At 36.7% G+C, this 25,686-nt stretch overlaps 1 protein-coding gene across 1 annotated transcript in view; it reads left to right on the forward strand.

The window, feature by feature from the left end:
• FOCAD (focadhesin) overlaps positions 1 to 25,686 on the forward strand; it is a 155,932-nt gene that overhangs the window by 118,404 nt on the left and 11,842 nt on the right. The window contains exons 27-40 of the mRNA XM_087716118.1: positions 1,547 to 1,785; positions 4,235 to 4,324; positions 11,159 to 11,306; positions 11,454 to 11,573; positions 13,537 to 13,659; positions 14,606 to 14,683; positions 15,336 to 15,407; positions 16,346 to 16,448; positions 16,920 to 17,000; positions 17,750 to 17,878; positions 19,436 to 19,551; positions 19,903 to 20,163; positions 22,238 to 22,327; positions 23,409 to 23,586. Coding sequence (XP_087572244.1) covers positions 1,547 to 1,785; positions 4,235 to 4,324; positions 11,159 to 11,306; positions 11,454 to 11,573; positions 13,537 to 13,659; positions 14,606 to 14,683; positions 15,336 to 15,407; positions 16,346 to 16,448; positions 16,920 to 17,000; positions 17,750 to 17,878; positions 19,436 to 19,551; positions 19,903 to 20,163; positions 22,238 to 22,327; positions 23,409 to 23,586 — 1,828 coding nt within the window. The remainder of the gene's footprint in view (positions 1 to 1,546; positions 1,786 to 4,234; positions 4,325 to 11,158; positions 11,307 to 11,453; positions 11,574 to 13,536; positions 13,660 to 14,605; positions 14,684 to 15,335; positions 15,408 to 16,345; positions 16,449 to 16,919; positions 17,001 to 17,749; positions 17,879 to 19,435; positions 19,552 to 19,902; positions 20,164 to 22,237; positions 22,328 to 23,408; positions 23,587 to 25,686) is intronic.

Consider the following 25,686-nt stretch of genomic DNA (forward strand, 5'->3'; position numbering starts at 1 on the left):
GAGTGATCATGTTCAAGGTATGTGATTCACTCCTATGAATCCTTGGGTTATGAATGTAATAGACAGGCTCCACTACATTCGTTACTCGAGGAGTACCTGTACAATGAGAGTAATGCTTCATTTAACCATATGTTTGTAGAGTGTCCCATAATAATTTCATTTGTAGAGGAAGCTATTATATATATTAACTCAGCATTGAGACAAGATTTAATAATCTCAGATATTTATTATCTTTTGAAGTATATTTCTATTGTACAGAAATTGACATCTGAATAAAGAAAGTTGATTCTCTTGCTTATAGCTGCTAGTCTTATTCTTAAGCACTGGGAAGATAAAATACAACTCCAACCACTGAATAGTCTGCAGAACTGATGTTAACAGTTTACAAACGAATCACTTATCAGCATAAATTAGTTATGGGTGATTATAATGAAATATGGCCAGCAGTCATTGAAATGTTTATGTAGAACATTTATGAATGCATATGTGTCCATGAAGACCTTCTCTATGTACCATGCTTTCCTTTCTAATTTTTAAGGATTCTTTTATCTTACTATCTTTCTATAACTTAATTTGTTATTTTGTTTTTTGTATGGTTAATTAAATGAAATTAAAAATCTTGAGTTGTTCCCAAACAGGTTCATTTGGTAGTTATCTGAATTCTGTGCTTAAAACAATTCCCAAGGCATAAATTCCCTAACGCTCAGTAGGACTGTTTTTCTCTAATTTCCTTTGTATTTCTATAAATCCACCTATAAACTGTTCCATTTTTTTTTTACAAATTTGACTGATTTCACTGCTTTGAAATAAATGTCACTTGACTTCATACTGTTCTGTTGTTCCAGTTGCTTTCTTTTTTCTCATTATGCAAAGTGTGCTTCTCTATGTAATTTAGCCATGGTAATGTTGCCTCGAAGGAACGATATAATTTAGTGTGTTTTGATGATCAGTCCTATAGATATGTATTGAAAAGTAAATCCCATTGAAAGTAAGGCACTAATCATAGTTAGTGAGTTTTAAGATTTCAGGATATTTCTTCCTCCAAGACTGTATATTTAATTGTTATAAACTTTTGTTAGTACCTACAAACTGACAGGTGAGTCTAGGTGTGTTTATACACTTTAAGAAATACACTGAAATGTGTATTAATTATTAAAGTGTTTAGTTCCCTTGCATTTGGTATTTGATGTTTCTGCAACTATTATGTATTCTTTTCATTTTCACATAGTGCTTTTATTGATGTTGATTCTCTTCTCCTCATCTCCTGCCTGCTGAGGAAATTCCAATAAAGTTATATGATGAATTGATAATTTTAATTTATATTTGTATATTTTAGAAAATACAGATTTGCTTTTGTTTTCTTCAAGTAAAGCTTATTTCAGTATTACCAAATAAAAGGCAAAGGTATGCAGAGTCACACTGTCAAAATCATTATTATATCTTCCTTTCGCTTTCCTATATAGGTCTGCAATGTGCTGAAAGCTTTTATACGCAGAAACAAAAGGATAAAACTAAGAATCTTTGGGACTTTTCTTTTGTGTCCTAGAAATCCTACTCTGGTGAAAATACCGCAAGTGCTATTGCTCGTTCCTGTGCAGCAACCTCTTTGTCTCTCTTGGTGCCGGTTTTTATTGTATCCTACAAGGAAAGGGTTGAGGAAGTCCTGAATTTACTGATTGCCATGTTACCTGGGAAACCAAATGCAGATGAGTCTCAGGCTGTTCAAATCCACATGAGCCTTGCATTGGGGATGTTTATTTCACGGTTATGTGAAGAGAAAGTCAGGTATGAATTCCATCCTATGGCAGGTGTGCAAATAACTTTTGCTTCTTCCCACACTAGATATTCATATTATGCAGAGCAACATGTATAGCCTTCTGCCTTTCACAATTCCCAAGTCATTCTGCAAGATGCTTTCATTTTGAACTATTTCCTTGGTCCCCCATCTTCTTCCTTCTTCCGCTTATTTCACTGCCATGTAAGTTATCGCTTTCCCTATTTCAAGATTGCAGCAGTGTCTGAGGCCTCCTCATGGATTACGTTCACAGTGAGAAAGCCCCTTCAGTGTGGACTTTTCTGCAAAAATAAAATCAAAAGTCTTAACCCATGTAGTCTAAGCTTTTCCCAACCTAGTATCCTCCAGGTGTGTTTTGCTATAGCACATCCTCCGTAGCCAGCATTACTGTTATCTTGCTGGCTGGAAATCATATAAAATGTCTGACATTTGGATGTCCCCAGATTGGATAGGGCTTTCTTAGTATTCCAATACTGGATCATTTTGATACATTTTGTATAAGCAGCAACAACAGCAAAACAGATTTGCTTCCTCATCCAGTCCAGACTTTACATTGATATCCCAAGAAAGGCTTAATGAGCATCATGAAAAACAATATTACTTTTGAGTAGAAAACAAGAGAAAATTCTGGATTATTCCAATCTCAGAATGAAAGGATACGAAGCAGCTACTCACATTAAAAATAGTAATAATCAAATTTTTATTTGGAGAAGAAAAGGATGACTAAAACTTTTTTTAATCCCCATAGTGGTTGTTTGCCGCATTGGATTGTAATTTTATTTTTTATTTGGGTATTCAATATACTTCAAAACTAGACGTGTCTACTAATATTTGAAATGAATATATCTTGCTCTCCCCTGTCATTTTGCTTAAAAGTAATTACAGGTGGTCCTCAATTTACAACCGCAATTGAGCCCAAAATTTATGTTGCTAAGTGAGAAATTTGTTGTGAGTTTTGCCCCATTTTACGACTTTTCTTGCCACAGTTGTTAAGTGAAAGTTGTTAAATTAGTAACACAATTGTTAAGTGAATCTGGTTTTCCTATTGGCTGTGCTTCTCAGAAGGTTGCAAAAGGTGATCACATGACCTTGGGACACTGTAACTCTCATACATGTGAGTCAATTGTTAAGCATCCAAATGTAAATGACGTGACCATGGGAATGCTGCAACAGTCATAAGTCACTTTTTTCAGTCCCATTGTAATTTCAAAGGATCACTAAGTGAATACTTGTAAATTGAGGACTACCTGAACTAATTCATGAGATTACAGTTATATATTTTTTCCCCAATGTTGTTGAAAAAACTGCTTGGAAAATACAGTATAGGAGCAATAAAATCAAAAGTAGTTTAAAAAGAAATAGATAAAATTACATCAGTGCATTATACATGGGAGCAAAGTTATCTCTCTACTGTTAATAAAAAAGACACCACAGTATTGTATAATGTGGAACTAAGCAACTACTCATGATAATTTCCCCATCCATCCATCCATTCATCCTATTTGGGACTTAGTATCTTAGGTCACAGTGATTTTTTTCATTGAGAGACATACCATATAAAAGTGCAGACTTTGATAGTTTCAGCAGAAAAAGGAAACTTACATTTTTAAGAAAGTTGCTATTTTTGAAACAGAGAGAGAGAGAGAATAAAGCTGATTCGGTTTTCTATAACTATTTATCTCTGCTCTTGCAAGATCGTTTAGGCTACAACACTGAACATGTGAGAAGAGTGGAAAGGAAATAGATTTGCACTTTATAGTAATCAGAAGGATGGAAAGATTGAAAGAAGAAATTGCCTAGAAATTGATTTTGAATCATATCCTTTCATCCTTTAAAGCTTCTGTTGCATAGAGAATGGAGTCAAAGGATAAGGAAGTTCTCTCTCTTTTGGTCTTTTGAGATATGTTTGTTAAAAATCAAAAGAGAAGAAAGAGAAGTTAGCAACACTTCCCATTGGCATGATTGTGTATGCTGTTTTTGGAGGTGTGTGTATCTCAAAAATAATGACACATGATGATTCTTCCAAGTTGAGTTCCGTATTGTTTCATGCCTATAGAAAAAGTTTTGCCAGACTGAGGACTTCACTGTCTGCATTTACAATATACTCTGTGAATGATTAGGGAGGTCCTGTCTTTACCCTCTTTCTTCCATACATAAGATCTGGACTTAGTTGCCTCTTATTCCTTTGGAATGCACACACCCTCTCCTTGGAATCCACCTTCTTACTACACCACATTGTATGTTGTGTAGTTAGCTAGTTTCTGTGTGTGTGCATATAGTTTTGTTGCCCATGGATGCAAAATGTTGATTTGTATCAGACTGGAAAAAATATATAAATAATAATAGCCAACTGATTATCAGATCAAGAAACACTGTAATAATTTACAAGACTTACAATGTATCAGCTAGGATATATTACCACTACTTTTCCTCCCCTAGTGATGTAGCTGACAAACAAATGAATCTCCTATTGATGAAGTCCCTGGAGGCATTAGAAGATTGCTGCTTCGACACAAGTCTTGAGTACAAGTATGTACATTTATATATTTGTTGTTATGCTTGTATTTTGATGTGTAGGGTGAAGTTGTGCATAGATCAAGGGCAGGAATTATATTCCTCTAGATCAGGGTGTCACCTCAAGGCCAGATCTGCCCTGCAAATAGTGAAGGAGTGGCCTGCACTGCCTCTGGCAGTGAAAATGGAGCTTGGGGGGGGGGGCTGCACGTGGCCCTCCCAAGCTCTGTTTTTGGTGGCAGAGCGTTGCAGGAGGCCGTCGTAGCCGAAAACTGAGACCGGGAGCGTGTTTTCGCTGGCAGAGTGCTCGGGCTACCACAGGCACCCCCAACATGAGTAATGTCAAGCTGTCTATGCCCACCCTGGCCCCCTGAGGTCAAACACAACTCGAATGCAGCCTTCAATGAAATCGAGTTTGACATCCCTGCTCTATATGCTGAGCTATAACACCCAACAACCAAACAACATGACTATTGACAGGAATACTAGGAACTGTAATTCACCAGCATCATGCAGTTCCAGGTTTAATAAAGTTAAAACTGGATCATAGAGCTTAGTTGTGACTCTTTATTGGTCTCATACCAGTTGCATAATATTATCTTAATTCTACTTTCTAAAATGTTTTTGAAGATAAAACTATAGGCAATGTACATATTCCTGAGCGCTTTACGGGAAAAAAATGGTATAAATAGAAGGAATAAACAATGTTTGCTTGATTATCCACTATAAAAAAGTTATATGCTTTTTTGTTGTACTAAAATGAGATGCATCCCAAAGGGGATTCTTTGAATAAATGAAATAAATATATATTTAAAATACCTTTTAAATTTAAAATGCTTAAATTTTAGATTGCTTAATTTTATTGCAGTTTTGTGCTTTAGTATGCCACGTGTTTTCCTTTTTTTAGTATTGCAATTTCTGTTATTTTACTCATGTTATCCACACTGTTTTGGGAACAGTAATGAGGTTAGGTTGAAAACAGTGATGGTAGAGATTTACCATATTGTATTATAGCTGGGCTTCTTATGAGACATAAGATTTATATGTATTTAGAACAGCTCCATATGTTGAATAATTAACTGTACCTTATAAAGTTTTCTGTTATATATTTTCACAGTATTTGTGCAGTAAAAAAACCTTGCCTACTACATGGTACAAAGTGGGGCGTGCTACATATATAATATACGCTTGCTATAAATATAGTAGAGATTTAAAACATCTCCAAAAGGCAGATATCTACAGTCATACCCTCTGAAACCGAGACACCCAGTCTTCTGTGTTACTAGATTTCATTGTTTTCTTCCCACAGCTGTGGAAGAATTTATAAATTTCATGCAATATGTAGAAAACTATAGGACTGCTTCATTCATTACTTTTTTCCTAAACTGAAGTATGATTTGTATAGGGAAAAACGTATTCCATATGAACAGAAGGATATCCTTTTTGTTATGAGTACATGGGAAAATGGTTTCAGGCACTTAATTTTTTTATTCTTATTCCACGGAGGTATATATATATATGGTATTTCCTGCAGACTTATTTGTATCAACTTAATTTAAGGGATATATTTAGAATTTAGAACACAGCCCCTAAATATATTTCTATGTGTTCTGGGTCTGTTCAATAAATGGAACTTAGTTTATGTATTTGCTAGGATGGCATTTCTTGCCATCCCAGCAAATACATTTTCTTTGCTTTTCTGCTAAGCAGAAAAAGCAAAGTACATAATAAAGATAACTATGCAGTGTCACTTAGATCCTAGACCCGTGATGGTGAACCTATGGCATGCGTGCCAGAGGTGGCACACAGAGCCCTCTCTGTGGATACACGCACCATCACCAGCTGTTGTTCTTGTTTACGGCATGCACATGTGCGCCGGCCAGTTGGTCTTCCGGAAGCATGCATGCGCGTGTCGGAAATCTGAAGACCAGCTGGCCAGTGCACTCATGTGCACCGCCCACCTGATCTTTGGGTTTCCAGCACACGTGCAGACTTTCCGGTTTGGGCACTTGGTGCCGAAAAGCTTCACAATCACTGTCCTAGACCTAGAACACTGAGGATTTGGAGCATTTAAGATAAAATGGAGCGCAGTAATGGCATCATGAAGTCGGCCAGTGTTGACAGAAGAATCATCCTTGACAAGTTAATTAATAAAATGCACTTTTGAAGCTTTTGATGGTAAGGTTGAGTTAAGCCTACCATCTCTGGAACCTGTTGTTAGAACAGACATGTGCTTATAATACAGTCTGAGCTTCAGGAGCAGCTGTCTCACCCTGCTCCTTTATCTGGAGGAGCTATTGTGTTAATTTAACAGCTGGAGATTGGATGTAAAGTATGGATGAAAGGAAACTTATTTAGGTCTGCCAAGCAGCAGGCTACAACTTTAGGTGTTGAACAAAAAGGCTGGGAAACTGGGAAAAGACTAAGATGTATGGAATGGTGATGCTGGGAAAAACATTTAAAATTACATGGGCCCTGAGGTGTATTCTGACCATTAAAGCAATTGTCAGAATCAATGTTTAGGTAAAAAGGCCATTTTAGAGGTGAATTTCAGGTTTACACTTCCAAAATCTATTTAAATTGTAAGCATTAATGAATCAGTCCTGATTCAGTATCTAGTTGCCTCAGCTAGGTTAAACCCCCCCCCCCATTTTCATCCTTCAATTCCTTCCTTTTTTCCTCTCTTATTTTATGCCACAAAGAATAAGTGTTCAGTCTTCTTACTTTCTTTTGCTATTTGAGAATCTGACACTTGGAAGCAAACGGGAAATACCTAGCTGTGCAAATGTATGCAAATGTATGCAGATTCCATGTTTCGTTGGCAGAGATTTTAGACTTTTCTTTGGCACTGATTAGATGCTACCCTCACTGTAATCTAAGGAGAGCTGAGTTTAGAATCAAATTGGCATAGCTCGACTGTCTTCTGGCATGATAGCAGGCACATATGGTAAAAGGGAGATGCATTAGCCACATTGCTTTGCAATGCCCACTGTTTCATGTCTGAGTGCCCATGTAGCATAAGATAAAAGCTTGATTATTGTAGCCAAATTAGCTTTCCCTGCCAGCCAAGAGCAGATGGAGGTATAGTGCAGTGGTGGGGAGATGAAAGAGTAGGATCTTTTGCCTCCTATTTTAGGTATGGTTTGGGGCAAAATGAGCTAAATAAAAATCTGGTTGTTACCTATACTGAATGTCATTTTAGGTTGCAAATATTCCTAGTTCATAAAATATTTGAAGAAAGAGTATCTTAATACCTCATTCTAAAGTACAGTTTTAAAAACTGTATCAAGAAACTAAGTACTCATATAGGCCAAATAATTTTTGTAGGGATGTACATAACGAATTCATATTTTATCCATTAAAATACCTTATTGGTTTTGTTTTTTTTAGAATTTAATTATTAAACGTTAGGGCATATAACAACCACCCAGTTCAGATGCTGAAATGATCATTTGGAAAACAGTCTGATTTGACTGAAACATTTTAGATTCTGGACAATTTGATTCAGAGCAAAATGTGGACTAAATTTTGAAATCATAAATTTTTCTTTTGTTGTGTGCTGCCCAGAGTCGCTTGCTCGTGTGATGAATGGCTCTATAAATTAGTTAAACATTGTGGCTCTAATTGACCAGCCTAGGATGTCTACAAAAGTAGGTACAGCAATTTTTTTCTAAAAATGGGTCTATAAAATCCCAGAGAAAGGAATGCAAGGATTTCACAAAGTGGACATATTTAGGCAGTAGTGGACCTTCCTTAAATATGTGGTTTTCATATAATTGATCCTATGGGGAAAAAAATTAAATCTGATGGCAGTTCAAATGAATATAGGTTTATTGTATGCTACTATTCTCTACAAAATCTGAACTCTTAATGTTTAAAACAAATTGGCGGTAAATAAGAGTCAATGGAATTCAAGAGGGGATGGATTTAGATCTCTTGTGGCCCTGAAGGGACTCAAGACTGATGATCTGTTTAACCCCTCCCTTAGGCTCAGTCTGGTCATCTCCTACCGGGATTTTGTTAGAAGATGAAATCTCTCCCTTCTTTAATTCTCCCATGTGGATTATGTAGTCTGCCCTCCCAATGAACTGAGAGTAAATAACTATTTATTAGCACTATGAATATGTATACTATATTATTCATAATGATGTGCATGTAAAATAAAATGCCCATACAATACAGAGTACACAGGGAATTAAATAAAAGGCCCACAGAAGGAGCACTGTGAGGCAGAACGGTATATAATTCAGCAAGAAACAGTAATTACTGAAATATACACTAGAGAACTACAGAGAGAACACAGCATTCAAAATAACAATTAAGTTGGAGTGGTAAACAACTGTCTTTGATGGGCAGGATTGCGACAGTCAAGACATATTTGAATTTGAATTTGAATTCATATGTATTACCAAAATTTTTGTTTCTGTTTCAAACGGCACCAACTAAATTGGACAAAATTTTTTTTAAATCTCTGGAGACAATAGTGGCTCGATTCATATGGCAAGGCAAGAAAGCACAAATTAAAGCCCAAATATTGCAAAAACGTAGAGAACTGGGAGGCTTCGGAGTACCCAACTGGGAAGCATATTATAATGCAGCAATTATGACATGGGTGAAGGATTGGGTGATGTTGAGTAGAAGGCGCCTATTGGCTATAGAGGGACATGACCTCCCTCAGGGATGGCATGCCTCCCTCTGGCAAGAAAGAGACACCCCCCATAGGTACTTCATGGGACATTATATTCGGAAGATTTTGATGGGGGTCTGGGAAAAGATGAGGAAAAAATACTATCTTAGGGTTCCGTGCTGGTTGGCACCATTAGAGGCCTTAACGCATCCCAGTGTATTTAATTGGACAAGAAACATAACATATAAAGACATCATGACAGAAGATGGCAACATGAAAACAAAGATGGAATTAGAGCAGCAGGGCAGGAATCTGGAATGGTGGGAATATTTACAGGTTAGAAACAGGTTTAAAAGCGATAAGGTACGGTTTGGGATCTACCCAAACCCTCAGGGGCTAGATAAGATTTTGTTTGGTGGAGACAAAAAAATGTTATCGAAGATTTATCAATTTTTGACCTGCCAAGATGCTAATGAAGAGATGGATAAAAGCCTAATAGCATGGGAGAGAAACTTTGGCTATGAGATTGAAATGGGCAAATGGTGGGATCTATGGAGTAAGACCATTAAACTTACAATATCTACAGCATTCAAAGAAAACATATACAAGATGGTTTATAGGTGGCACTTCTCCCCAACGAGGTTAGTCAAGATGTTCCCTGGGTTATCTCCATTGTGTTGGAAATGTGGAACAGTTCTTCTCTGTTTTTAGAAGCATAAGAATCTATGGTTCCTGGAATGTATTGATAATAAGTGCTTCTAAATAATCTAAATAAAAATGTTTATGGGACCCAGCTTGTTGAGATGGGTATTTTTTATAGTTTCACATACCATTTTTTGATAGGGGACAGTGGCAGCCTTCCTATAAGACTTTATTGCCATCTAGTGGTGGATTGCTCACAATGTAATTTTTAAACATAAGTAATCAGGAATTACAATGATGCTAGGAATGGTTAGTGAAACACGGATAAGAGGAAAACTAAGAACACGCTGGATGGATAGCATCAAAATTGATACAAAGATGGACATCCAACAATTGAAAGAAGCTGTGCTTGACAGGGTAGCATAGAGAGCACTTGCTTAGGAAGTCACCAACAGTTGGATAGGACTGAATGATTAAAGCAGGGGTGTCCAAACTGTGGAACTTTAAGACTTGTGGACTTGAACTGCCAAAATTCCACAGCCAGCCATGCTGGAATTCTGGGAGTTGAAATCCACAAGTCTTAAAGTTCCACAGTTTGTATACCCCTGGATTAAAGCAACAACAGTGTGAAATTGTTATACCAGCATTAATTTTTTCTTAAATATCTTCTTCATGAATTGAATAAATATGCTTCAGCTCTATGAAGGTATGACTACATCGGGGCCATCACTGATATAATTGTTTTTATTTTTATGTAGCTGCTAATACTAGCGAATGGCAGGTGTTTTCCAAATTTACACAGTTCTTGCATTGTGGATGTTCATTATGAGTCTCCACATGTGCTGCATGATGTGCCTAATATCATACAGCTTTACAGATATTTCTCATTGTTTCCAGTAGAAGGACTGAATAGCAGGGACTTCCACACTGTGGAGTAAGAGCGATGTATTTTGTTACTTGATGAGAATCACCTGTCTGAAAAGGCTGTCATACATATCTCTTCACATTGTCTCAATGCTTTTTAGTGGATCCAATTATGCTTGGACCACTGTTGAGTGGCATACAAGTTTAATAAATTATTATAACTATAGGTCAGGCAGAACCTGGAGTGATCTGTTGTAATGAATTTCATTTCAGATATGTCAGTTTCTTAACTTATCTATGAACTGCTGTGAACTGAATAATGATTGCACATACTTGTTTAAACAGGCATCTAAAAATATAGTTCTGAGGCTGTGTGTAACTTTAACATATGAATATAAAATGAAGTTGTAATATTGATCCCAAATTACATAAACATTAATATTTGTATAAAGTTTGTAAACAAGACACAACTTTATAATCATGTCGTCTTGAAAATGCAATGACTTCTATGCAGGACACAAGTGTGTAATTATATCAGTCATGTGATCATGTCATCACATGTGTAATCATTTTGACATCATTATGATTTCTTACAAATGACACTAATAGGAATCCAGAATTTACTGGAATATGAAAAAATAAAATTCTCTATATCTGGTTAAATTAGAATTCTGACTGTCTTAACACTTTCTTTTTCTATAATTTCCTATATTTAGCACTGGATGTATCTTGGGGGTAGGACTTGTTCTGTCACTGATGAGTCACAGCAACTTGACAGATTCTGAAGCTCACATCTCTACCTCTCTGCGTAAACTTTGCAAGTACTTGGATGATGCAGAAGACCAAAGCCGAACATTACAGGAAGTAAGAGAATGCTGTTTACTTTCCCAATGCTTGCTTTTCATCTGCTGTTTCTCCAGCATGTTTGTCTTTCCCAGATTGTGTGTGCATAAAACATACTTTTAAATAATGAATTCATTCTAATCATTTCTTACTTTTTCTATTTTCTAGATCCTTGCCTACACAATTGCCTGTGTCTGTGTTTCTGCTTTCAGTACTAGGATTGTTGAGGCTACAGAGGCTGAAGATGTTATGGACAAGCTGCAGAAATTAACAGAAATGAATCAGCAGGTCATATAAAGCTTGTAGATCGATTTTATGCTTTCAAAATATTTCTGTAATGTTTTATGTCATCCTAATATTTGCTGCAATAGCATGAATGATCTGAAAAGCTAATCAAACTGCTTCTTCAAATGGAGGCAGAAAGAAACCTGTATGTCTGTGGATAGTTGTGGTGATAGTTGTCCCAAAGGTGCTTTTCCAAAAAAGAATTCGACTTTGGTTTTTCTCCCTTGAAACCGTTTCAATTCTCATCCAAGAAACTTCTTCAGTTCTCAGACTGAGATAGGATTTAAACTTGAATGAAGTTGAAGCAGGAAAAGGGAGGGAAAGATAGTTACAATATTCAGATTCAGGGTTACAGATGTGGCATATTTCAAGTACCTTATCTGTTAACAATTGTAATGTGTAAATAACCTACTGTTAAAGTTCTGCTTTTCCAAAATAGTCACTTGGAGGTTTGTCAGGAAATTTGTTGGGAGATTGAAATGCTCTGATATTACTTTATCCTTGTTTTGAATTCTGAAATAAAATTTGTGACCTATCAGGATCTAACAAGAACACACATAAGATTAGAAGCATTTCATATACGCAGTGGTTAGAGTGCAGTACTGCAGGCTACTTCAGCTGACTGCTAGCTGCAGTTCAGCAGTTCAAATCTCACCAGGCTCAAGGTTGACTCAGCCTTCCATCCTTCCGAGGTGGGTAAAATGAGGACCCAGATTGTTGGGGGCAAGAGGCTGACTCTATAAACCACTTAGAGAGGGCTGTAAAAGCGCTATGAAGCGGTATACAAGTCTAAGTGCTATTGCTATTGCTTTGCTTCCATTGTGATGTATGCGATCATCTGCCAACAATACCTATCTGAAATTTTTATGTGTAGGTCATGAGTTATTGACTTCTGGTGACTGCCTGGACAAGTACCTGCAGTTTTCTTTGCAAGGATTTTTGGAAGTGGTTTGCTGTTGTGTTCTTCCTAGACTTGTGAGAGAGTAACTGGGGTTGTACTTATGGCAGGACCAGAACTTCTGGTTTCTTGGTTTCTAGTGTGGTGCTTCAGCCTCTTCCTTCTGGATTCTATCTAGGACAAATGGGAGAAAAAGTCTTTGTGCAAAGGACTTAATGGATACAAAACTGACATATATTAATACATTACAATTGCTAATTAATAAGATACTTGTGATTTGTTTTATAAGTAAATTGCATCTGTATAATCACTTTTACTTTTCTCTTTCTCCTGCCTTTGCCCAATTTAAATCCTTCACTTGCAATCAATGAAGTGAGTTGCGGTTCAAAAAAGCATAATAAAAAATTTAAATAAAAATTCTTATTCACTCTTAATTTTTTTTGCCACTGTCAATTAACATGGTTTCTTCTTACAATGTCCAAATAATTGAAAAATTTAAGAGTATAATCCCAACACATTTGCAGGGTACCAGTTGAAAAAGGCTGTTCCATGAAACATGGTCATCTTATTCAGTACTTTGATGTCATTATGTCAACTGTTTCCCTGCTAAGAGTCTACCCTTCTAATTTTTAATGCAATTATATAAAGAACACTAGTAAACCGAAATGGGTCACTTCAAAGTGGATGGTGTTTACAATATAATGAAGACATTCATGGCTTTGCAATCTTTTAATCTGGTATATTTTTGTTTGTGAATGCTAAGATTTTTTTTCACTTTTAATTACACTTGATCTTAAGCAGTATTTTATCTGGTTTGGAAGAAGGGCTGCTCTGTGTCCAATACTATACAGTCCAAGTTCATTTTCCATGCTTGACTGCAACAACATAAAAGCATTTTGATTTTGTTTGTTTTAAAGAACTCACAACAGTACTACAGTATGTTTCTTAAATTAAGGATTTCTCTGCCCCCCCCCCACTTTCCTCACTCTTTTTCTCTCACTTTTGAAACAATGCAAAACAAACGGCCTTCCTGATGTGCTGCCTGCTTTATATCTTGTTCTGCTCCAGACACCAGGTTTTGCCTTAGCCTTGGGGAACCTTGTTCATGGATTATCTATATGCGGACATGGAAAAGCAGACGTTCTCAGCAATAAGCTATTTCCTGCCTGGATGAAAACTGTACTTGCTGAGGTAAAGCACTTGGAACTGTATGAGTTGACTGACAGCTTGAACCATTCCTGGGGATGCAATGTGCCAGTCTGCTTCTTCTTCTTTTTTTAAAAAACCCTATGGAATAAAGCAGTTTGTTTCTGCTAGCTGTGGTTAATGGGACGTCTTGAGGCTTAGAATGGGCTGATTCTATCCATCCCACCCACCCCTTTGAGACTGGTCTATCAGGGCAACCGGGTCTTCCCAACTATGGGACGGAGCATACTGCTTCCACTTTTGCCTTTCAGCCCCAATCCAGGAGCCTTCGCAGGCAGATGCTTTTGTGACAAACTATTTTTGTGTTCAATTCCATTCTTTTGTTTCTATCTCCCCCACCCATCTGAAGTACATCTGAAGTTCCAGGATTCATGCAGTGGAGCTGAATGAGCTTCTGTTTCATATAAGTTTGACATGGGGCCAAAGTTATATCAGCAGATGCATTTCCTGGTTCCTACACTGCTTTTAACTGAAAACCAGTGGCATGGTAAAAGTTAAGTGAAGCTACTTAACACTTCTCTGTCCATCTGTTCTCCCCAACCCGTTGCTTTACCGCAGTATTGTTTTTTAACAGATAGAAAAGCAACCACAAAGATTTTGAGGGTTAAAGTGGTTGAAGGTGAAAGTTTCTAAGCAGTCATTTTTCTCTTCCCTTTTGTGCTATTCATATCTTCCTGACCACAGAGTCCCATAGCTGCACATCATTTCTGAAATGATTGAAAGGCTGAATAAGTTATGAATTGGATCCTGAGATGATGAGTAGAAAGCTATCCATTTCACAATGCTGATGATAGCATATTTGGTATCAGGATGTCTGTCATTGGATCAGTGGGTGGAAGAATTTGGGGAGGGTGGAATCTTTTCTTGCAAGAAAGCAGTTCAAGAACATTCGCTTTTTCTCTTACAAACTTTGGTTTTGCTTTGATTCTAGGGAGCCCCTACAATGCAAAGACTAGCAGCAGTCAATGGCTTGGTCTCTCTAGTGGGTTCTGAAAGTACTATGATACAGGTAAAATAAGGGCATTATAATTTCCATCTTGAATATACATAGTTTTCAAATTTAAGAATAGGGAGGCAACTTTATAGAATAGATGTAGGAGAAGCAGAATCGAAAAAGGACTCAGCCTAAACTTGGTACATGTCCACAGATGCCCCAAGTCCGGGCCTTCTTGAATTCTGTTGATTCTCATCTAGCACCAATTTAGTGCTGACCAATTAATGGGCTAGATTCTTGTGTTTAGGCTTGAGCAATAAATCTTTTTATTTGGAATTTACCATATGGTATTGATTTTTCACGGCTTACATTATATTTTCTGGTGAATTGAACAAGCCCCATAGCATTGCAAAAGGGCTGAGATAAAGTGACTTTGTGGCATAAAGCTGGCTTTCACGACTAAGGTGGGACTAGACTCTCCTGCTTTCTGTCCTGGTGCTTTAACCACTAGACCGTACCCAACATTGCTTTGGCAGCATGCGTTAGATGGTGTTAGAAAATAAAATTGTTTTCATATTAAATAAACATTAAAACAAAACATTTGTGTGCATGTATGTATGTGTGCACATACATAAAAGTCCCTCACCATACAGCTTTGGCTTTCTGTGCAATTATTTTTTCATCCATCAGTGTTCTCCCATTTCTTTTTCCTTTTTTTAAAAAATAGCTGAAATCAGAAGCTATCCAATCTTCTCAGTTTCAAAGCAAACTTAATGAAGTCATCCGAACCCTGACTCAGGTATGGCTTAACCTGTTGACATTGCTGTGAAATTCTTTTGGGGTAAAGTATGGGATTATCTAGGCAGTCCTTTAAGTCTTCAGGTGCTCTATTTCAAAAGTTGCTGTGACATTTTTTGTGACATGGTAAAGTGATTAAATATAATGGAATAATTTAATTACCAATGTAATTAATATGATTCAAACACATATTTTGTTCCTGAGCTTACCTTGCTTATATCTTTCCTGGGCCCATTTCTTTTTCTGAAAGAGTTGGCTTGGAAATGGTTAGTAATCATATCAGTCTTTTAACGAGGTTGGGAAATAGTCATTGAAGCTGCTATCCACTATCCATTGGATCTAACATGTCATAGTTCCATCTTCAGCTTTATCAGTAGTCTTTATTCCAGCCTGTCTCACTCCAATAATCATTAAGAAAAAGGACACCTTAATAGCAGCATGCATTTATGGTCATACTGATTAAAATTCCCTTTCCAATTTTGGAATAATTGGTTTCCTTGCTTTGTATTTTGTATTTCACACCTATTAAATATTCATAGAAGTGTACTTCAATTTGAACAGAATGACTTCCGAATATGGGTATAATCAGGCAACAATCCCCAAATAGTTTTATATAGTTGGTATTTTGCTGTTATTCTTCTTATTTTTGATTAAGGTTTCTTATTGAGGATAGAAATTAGCTTTGTTACGAGAAAATATCCATAGACAATTGAATGATCATTATTGGGGCATTCCTTCCTTCAACACATGCCTATTTTTTTCCTCAAAGAATAAAGCAACTTTTATTCTGTGCAGAATATGGTCTACTCACCTAAATATTGAGTGTGCCTTTATCTTATGCAAACAACACATTAAACTAGTGGCATTCATTTTATAATTATGATAACCTACATAAAATGAATTATAATTTGGGTTCGTTTGTGACGATTCTCCTTGTAGGTAATCAGCTTTTCTGGAGTGATAGGCCTTCAGGTAAATGCTGCATGGATGTTAGGACATTTGTACCTTTCTAATGTGTCTGCAACCCGTAGTCGAACATCTGGTAAGTTGAAGCTTCTCATATGAGTTTGTAGATTCATAAAAATGTCAGTGGAAAGAGAGAATAATAATAAAGAGTTTTGTTAGGCTGGGACTTATTTTTGAGGCAATGAGGTCAACTTGAGTAGAGTGTCCTTTTTTCAGTTCATGGAGAGAGCGGGCACCTGTTGATAACTCTGATAGAGAATTTTTTTGTTTCTGGTTTTCTAGCTCTCACTGAATTTCCCACAGCCTGCTTTTTCCTGCTCTAAGTTGCCCTGGGATGAAGAGTTAATCATATTAGCTTTCATTTCATTAAATGTAAATGAAATGAAAGTTAGTTTTTGATATGGTCCTGTCTACTATTTCCAGCACACTACACAAATATTATGCGTGGACCTTAGTTTTGAATTATAGGCACCTTCCTATATTCTGCTATAAAATTGTCAAGTGTGAATGTGCAACTGGTTAACCTGACTTGCCTTTGTCTTTACAGTTCCTTCTGACTTTAGCTACCTCCCTGAGAAAAGTTTCCTTAGAGCAACCATTGATTTTATTATAGAAGGCGGAAAGAAAGGTAAATGAAAAATTCTTCTATGGGGAAAACATCTCCCAGTGAGGAAATGAAATAATTATTTCTCTTCTCTCCCACAAATGTAACATGATAACTGAAAGTATGGTCCTAACATTTTTTTTACTATAGAAATTATCAGCATTCTCTTTTACAATCGGAGAAGACTTACATTGTGATGTGAACTTCTACACATACTGAATGTCTGTAATATGGACACAGCCAAGAATATCCCTCCACTTTTTCCCAAAGAATCCCAATTTTTACCATTTACAAGAAGATATTCATAATAGAAAGTAAAGGGTCTGTGCCCACTTTCACAAATGGAGCTGCGTGTGCACGCTCGCTCCCCACCACTCCTGTGACCCGGTTCTGAAGGGATGGCAGCCTAACAGTGGGCCGCGAAGCGGGTGTTGGGGACCCCTGGACTCTGGAATAAAGAGTGGCGAATGCTATTTGCTTGTGTCAGTTTTAACTTCTTGCATATCAAATTGGGATTCTTTGGGAGGAAATGGAGGGGTATCTGGACAGTGTTTGTATACTTATTTTGTATATCTGAAGAAAAGAGGGAAATGAAGGGCTTTTATATCAGATATTACTATGGAGATAAAAATGATTGTATTTTGGAAACTCAGTAAAATATAGTTAAAACTCATAAAAAATAATCCAGTGGTTCTTTGTTTTTATCATTGTAAGACATATCAGTTATTCAAGATATCTAATTGTTAAAGTAATAATTGGAGGCTTTGTTTTAGGGCCTGAACAAGTCCATCCAAGCTTCTTAAAGGCAGCCATGGCACCCATTGCATTGATTGGAGGGAGCTATCAGTATCCCCCTTTGAACTGGGCATCAATTCTCGCTCCTCTGCTGCGGCTAGATTTTGGTATGCTTTTTTTAAAAGAATAAATGACTGAATCCTGTCTGTATTCCTCTGAGTAAATAAATAATTTAATCAGATCTCTTCTTTTAGTATACAACAACGTTTTTTATTTATTCCTGTTTATCCATTATTAAGCATTCTTCATAGAAGGTGGAAAATTTTATACATTCGGTTTATGAATTTCCTTGTAACTTAATGGGCTCCATTACACCATTTGTTTGTGGCGACGTTTGGAAATTTAAATTTGCATCATAGATTTCAAGGGGCAGAGGAAATACAATTAGAGCAAAAGTGCAGCGTCCTCTCCTATATGACAGGACTTGGATACATGGTGGGGCAGAGAACTGATTATGGATTCCTTTATTTCTCGGTTCATGTAAATATCATTTTCATTGTACTGTTTGTTTGTTTAAATCTAAATTCAAGTCAAGTTCTTCTATTCTAACATATTTAAATTTTGTTTAAAGTCCTACTTGGCCTTAGTCGACTAATGCAAATTTTTCTATTTATCATGCTTCTGTAATTGGATTTTAATTTTATTACTCTTTTAGAATATTTTTTGTAACTCAATATCAAATCACAATGTAATTGCAGTCTATTGAATTGGGTATCTGTTGGAATATAGCAAAAATAAATGGTAAATGTAAAAAAATGAAATAAATATTTCATGTCTTTGAAATAAGTAAATAAGAGATAAAGTTCATTTCACTTGGTTTACATTTTTGCGCAGAACCAGGCACACACACCCTCCCCCCACATAAAGAACAAATTTGGGTCAGTTGAATTGCTTTTTTTATTTAGTCTTTTCAACCAGGATCACCATTAGTGAGTGTATAGGTAGTCCTCAACTTATGATCACAATTGAGCCCAAAATTTCTGTTGTTAAGTGAGAAATTTATTGAGTTTATTGCCCCATTTTACAACCTTTCTTACCTTAGTTGTTAAGCGAATCACTGCAGTTGATTGAGTGAGTAACCCAGCTGTTCAGAGAATTGGGCTTCACCATCGACTTTGCTTGCCAGAAGGTCATAAAAGGTGATCAAATGACCTTGGGACATAGCAACAGTCGTAAATATGAACCAGTTGCCAACTGTCTGAATGTTGATCATGTGATCATGGGGATGCTACAAAATTTGTAACTCTGAAAAATGTTCATAAGTCATTTTTTTCAGTGCCATTGTAACTTTGAATGGTCACTGAATGAACTGTTGTAAGACAAGGATTACCACTGTACTGCTTTTCAATGGTCCCTGAAACATTACTTGTATTCTATTATGTTTTCCAGGGCAATAACAACCGGTTCTCTGCCCTAGTGATTAGTTAGGTGGGCGTGGCTAGGAGGGTCGTGTGAGTGGGTGGGAGTGACATTGAGTTAGCCACACCCACTCAAGTTTTGTGGCCCCCGGTGTTTTCTTTTCTGTGCGAAACAGGTCCAAATGGTTCTTTGTGTGTTTAAGGTGGCAGACCTCTGGTATAGGAAGTTGAGGCTGGTGATTTATTCCAATCCTTTTGCTATGTTGTCTTATGGCTTCAGTTCTCTCCATCCTTTTTTTCTTTTAGGAGAAGAAATACAGCAGTTGTGTATTGAACTAGCTGTGACCCAGGCTCAATCATCTCAGAATGCGGCAATGATTTTAGGCATGTGGGTGGCACCACCTCTGGTCTACAGTCTAAGTGTATGTGTTGTTTCTCTAATTGTTCTATTTCCCAGTCATAGGGGTGGATGTGGAAAGTCAGTTCCTTTTACTGTATGGTTCCTCTCCATTCAATAGAAAGTGGGGGGGGGACTTATCTTAGTGTAATAGAGTTGTACTCTTTTTTTAAACTAACCTACTCTCTGAATGAAAAAAAAGACACATCCACAAATGTAATATTAAATCATATTGGTTTATGTATTCTTCAGATACATACATGTATTTTTCAAAGGTATTTGTTGAAAATAATAAAGTAAACAATCAACTATGATTTAATATTGTTATGCATATTAGATTCTTGTGAATCCCTAATGCTCTGAATTTGCTCATCAGATACAAGCCAAGAGATACCTTTTTGCTTCCTTACCTCTGTGGATGAAATATGTAGCCGAAGACAAACAGCAAATCTTCACTGAAGTGTTTATGGTGCAGCATTTCGAGACAAAGAAACAGTCAAAAAACCCAGACCTTTGCTGGAATATTTTGCAAGGACTCAGCCAAGCTATGAAATCGCCTAGCCCAACTCAGCACAGCTGGAGTTGTTTTTGCAAGGCTGCTGAGAAGATATTTGAGCTTTTGCCAGATGAGATTTGGGTAAGAAAAAGTAAACATTTGAAGTATTACAACTTTGCTGAAAAAGGTCTCATTTGGGAAGACAAAAGAGGTTGGCGAACTGGAAAGGCTAGATGAAAAAGAATGAGCTGTGACATATGCAGATATTTTACTGCATACAATATTTTAATCAGAGCTTTCATAGATATTGCCTTACACAAGTAGGCTGTAGGATAATCTCTTGGACTTTTTAAAATGAGTGTGCATCTAATTTGAGAACAACTTAGATCAACATTAGAAATGTCTTTTTCTCTGATTGCTGTACTGTTGATCCTAAGAATCACATTTGATTCCATTGCTTCAAAAAGTATCTATTAACTCAATTAAGTTGGGGTTCCACTCAGAAGATATTCACTGAACTGAGTTCATGTTAGAAACTGAAGTACTGCGTGAATAAGAGTAATTGAAATGTTATTTTGCAAAAGGCCTAATATAGCAAATATGTAAAATGGATTTTGAAATGACCCATGCTATTATTTTTAGTTAATAGAGCGAAGTCATATTTAATTTTGCCCACGAATTTAGAATTAGGATTGCCAGACTTGTAAGGGACTCTAGTCTTAATGGACAACACTAAAGCCCTTTTCACATATTGATTTGCACACATGTGAGGAAAAAGTGGGCAGTGGGGTGATTCATACTAATCCCAACTTCCTCATCTTCTCATGTGCGTGGGACTAAGTTCCTCTAAAATCATTCTAAAATGATTGCATTCTGTTGATCAAGAGTATGTTTATTTTTATATTTATTGCAAATTTGAACATTTACAATTAGGCATCTTTATTTTATCAAGACATACTTTTTTTAATATTACATTATTGAAGTCTAGGAAAATGTAAAGAAGGATGAAGTGACATGAAATGAGGAAAAAAAACTTAGTAGACAATTATATGTATATATGCAGAATTGTAAAGAAGGCAAATGTAAGTTATCCAGTATTAAAAGAAGCAGAAATATAATCCTTTCATACATTAGATTCTTTACGTTTTCATAATTTGAGTGTATCTAGTTACAGAATAAAAAAATCCCAAAACAATTTTGATTTTTTAAAGAGCCTGGCTAGTTACCAGTAACATAACACAAAGTTATTGAACCAAAGAGTATTAATTTCCAGGCCACAAGCAGGTGTTTTTTTTTAACTCTCTTGATCTTAAAAAAATGGAGGCATACATGACAGTGATTTAAGTCTGTACCTCCCTAACAGCTGTCATGGCAATGGGGCATATTTCTTCCTTACAACTACCCTGTTTATATTGCCTTTAATATCCTGCCTTACCTCTTTCTTCTGCTTTTGTCTAGTTTTCTTGCTTATTGAAGCATGGGCTACATTCAGGAAATCTCAGTACAGTCTTTTTTTTTTTCAAGATGTTGTTGCTTACTTCATTAGTAGGAAGATGATGAATGATAGTTTATGTTCCAACAGACACAGATTCCAATATTAGTATGAGCAGTAATACTATTTTTATGTTTGCACTGATAGTATTTTAGTCATATGTGGAAATGAGCACCTCACTACTCTTTGGATGCTTCTGGATTGAAAGGATTAGCCAGCTATAAACTATTGTCCAGAGGACATGAAAAGATCCTCCCCCAAAAATGTCTGCTGGTCATATATAGTATGCCTTAATTTAATTGTGATGCTTCTGAACATTTTAGTCTTACAAAACAACCTGGGAAATAAATTGATGGGGTATAAATTAGGATTGGTTTTTTTAATAGTAGGCACATTCTGTACAATAGGCACATTCATATAATCCTGTGCACTAAGAATCACTAGTTTGATCAATTAATAAATAGAGATATACTGTGGGCATGTATGATACTGTATTTGTCACAATATTGTCCTTCCTTCATTTTCCAGTAATCTCAAGATAGTTTTGGTTTGTGTTTAAAGCATTATTGTTTCTGGTACAAGGTATTATTTATTCACATTGGTATCACTAATAACATTAAGTGGAGGTTTAGAATTTGAAACAGAAGAAGGCGAGATGTCATAACATAATGATTTTTCTGGCTTGGCTTTGGCTAAAACATACATTTGTTTTTATTTCTTCAGCAGAATGATGTAAAGATGTATATACTTGCAGCAAAATGTCTCTCAGAAATGGTTGATACAGAAGTTGAACGGATTACAGAAGTTTCAAAGGTAGATAGATGCATTTTAGCCTTATGAATCTTTTATGGAGATGCAGATAATTGTGTCTGTCTACTGTTCTGCATAACATTATCATTATCATTCCAGTTCCATGTCCAGTTTGGAAGTAGATACTGAACTAAAATCCAAATAACATTAAAACAATAGTTTGAAAGATGATACCATTCACAAAAATAAAGTTATGTACATGGTTTTCTTAAAGTAAGTAGAATGCCAGGAACTAGTCTATTTTGGTCCTGATGAGATAGGCAGAATGGCTTTAATTTATTACTGCTATCCCCGCCAGTCTGAGACAGTATCAGTATTGATGATTTCACATGGGAGAAAGACACCGACCGACAGATACACACACACACACACACACACACACACACAGGCAGAAATATGCAACTCCCAATATTTGTGTAGTTTATATGAAGTGAAGTGTTGCTGTCCTATGTGTACATGTAACATTATTTTTGCTCTCCGAGTTATTCTTGAAATGCTCTGACCTCATGAATCATGGTTTATAAACTACGGTGTATTATTGTGAAAGGTTTTTTTGTTTTTTATTTTTCAAGCCTGATTTCCTTCTTTCTTTTGTTTATTAGTATTAAGCATTGATTCAGAACAATAATTGTGCAACACTATGTTACATTTTACACAACCTAGTTTATTCGTGCCCATAACTAGAGAACTCTTTAAATCCATGGCTACAATTTATGAATTATAAAGTAATCACAATTTAAATTTGCTATGATTTTCATGTGTGTGTATATATAAAATGGGCAGTGAAGGGAAGAAAAAATGATTTAATTCATGAAGAGTTGGGAAGGAGATGTATGCAACTGCTTCCTGATTTTCAATTAGGGTACGCTCAAAAACATTTTAAATGTGACATTTTGTTAATGTGACATTCAGGATCATCGCCAGAAACATTTTCAATGGAGAACTCTTTTCTGATTAGGCGATGTCCCTTTTTTTCCTGAGAAATCATGAGGAAATGTTTCCTGTCTTCAAATAATAATGAGTAAGAGCTTACACCATAGAGCCTGTTTCCTATTTTTCATCCATTTCATGGTTTGTTTTGCAGAACAATTTGGAAAAGGTTGCATTTGTCAGAGTTTATTTAGTTTCTCAAGGCAGATTTCCTTTGCTGAGATGGAACGATGTGATTAGTGTTGCGGCTGGGTGCCAGCAGAAAGAAACCATTGTCTGGATGCTGCTGCACAGCTTTTATCATGCACGAATCCTGAGCCATGAAAACACTGGTAAGAAATCATGTCCCTCCCCAAAAAAGAAAAAAAAATCTGGGTGATCCACTAATCTCCATTTATTATAATTACTACTGTATATACTCGAGTATAAGCCTAGTTTTTCAGCCCACTTTTCGGGCTGAAAAAAGCCGCCTCGGCTTATACTCGAGTCAGTGAAAAATTTGCCCGAAATGGAGGAGACAAAGGGGCGGGGCCATGCCGCTGGGTGACACTCGTGAATGGCCCGGTGCCCCTGTGAGTTTCCCCTCCCTCTGTGTCAGTTTGCCGCGCAGCGCGCACCGCACCATCCCCCCTCCTCACGTTCTAATGTAATGCAGGGCTGTCTTACGATTCCCCTTCCTCCCCCTCCTGCCGCTCTGCAACGATGTCCCACCTCCTCCTTGTTATGGCAAGCAGCCACATAGCGATGTCCCACCTCCTCTGGTACAGTGATCCAATGATAGGAATCACTGTGCCGTGTGTCATAGGAGGCGGGACATCGCTCCCGCGGCTGCACGGGACATCATCATCACAGCGGGACATCAGCATCATGAGGTGAGTGAAGTATTTCATTGAATACACTGCTAGTTTACTGTTTTTCTTTGAAATAAATATTCAAAAACATTATTGGTATCTATTTTTATTTTTGAAATTTACCGGTAGCTGCTGCATTTCCCACCCTAGGCTTATACTCGAGTCAATAACTTTTCCAGTTTTTTGTGGTAAAATTAGGTGCCTCGGCTTATATTCGGGTCGGCTTATACTCGAGTATATACGGTAATAGTAAAGTAATGTTTCAAAGCTCCTTTTATTCACATTTGCTAATTATTTTCTCCCAAGTCCTTCTGTAGAACTATGCATGCTGCCAATATCCCCTCCCCCTCCCCCAGTTCCAGGCAGACGTCAGAAAGATGGAGATTTATTGAAGTGCTAGTAGACTGCATTTGGCCTTGTGGAACATAAATTGTGCAAGGTCAGCATAAATTCCTGGTGCATATTATTTACAGTCCTTTTAAAAAATATTTCTTCACCCCACCCTACCCCATGTTGGTATAACTTTTCCCTTTAATTTTATCAGAGTTTTGTGTGGGCCCTACTAATATATAAAGAGAATCTGTGTGTGTGGGGGGGGGGGGGGAAATAACAACAAAGTTTGGTATTTGTTTCACTTATTTCATAAATTTGTCCATTGAGCACTATGCTCAAGTAATCCCTCTCCCACCCCATCCAGTCAATTCAGTTAAAATAATAAGAGCCAATTGTATTTGAGTATTTCAATAAACAGATTTGGATCCCTCCAGTGGTGGGATCTTGCCGGTTTAACAACTGGTTCAGTGTTTCACGTGCACACTTGCGCTTCACGCATCTGAGTTTTACCAAAGATAAGTTATTTCTTGGGGAGTAACACAACTGAAGCACGGCAATCCACTCTGCTGCACTAATCAGTTGAGAGGATATAGGTAAGAAAAGCGCAAAGGAGAGCAGGTGGGGCATCCTGATCGTCGGAGCAAACCGATTCACTCTCAGCTGATTGTTGGAGCTACCGGTTCATTCAAACCGGCTGAATCTCACTTCCGGACCCCTCCTGCCCTATATAAACCTTACAAACTTTGCCACAACATTACTATACAAATTCTAAAAGCACACCCTATCCTGCTCTAAAAGGTTTTTGAAGACTTTTATTAAAAAGTTATTGATACCTATCCGTTTCTGTAAAAAAAAGTTACATCCAAATAATTTAGAAAGCTCTAGCTTTGGTGATGTACAGTCAGAGACACAGTGTTGAGACAGAGAAGACTTGGGCAATAGTGAATCTTCCCAAGAGTAATTGTCCTGTCCAAATTGATCCAAGAGCACAGCATAAGATCACCAGGAAGTCATTAAGGAGTCACAAACAACATTGTGGATCTTTATGCTTCTCTCACCCTGGTTAAATCCAATATTCATAAAACCACCATCAGAAAAATACTGTATAGAAATGGGATTCATGAAAGAATAACAAGGTGGAAGCCATTGTTTATAAAAGAAGCATTGATCTTCATCTCAGTTCTAAAAACTGATAGGAATTAAAACTTGAAGTAACATTTTTTTTATTGAAAAAAATCTGTAAGACAA

Source organism: Thamnophis sirtalis, unplaced genomic scaffold, assembly GCF_051295495.1.
Source record: "Thamnophis sirtalis isolate CommonGarterSnake01/CBP01778 unplaced genomic scaffold, rThaSir2_p1.2 scaffold_5, whole genome shotgun sequence".
NCBI lineage: Eukaryota > Metazoa > Chordata > Lepidosauria > Squamata > Natricidae > Thamnophis > Thamnophis sirtalis.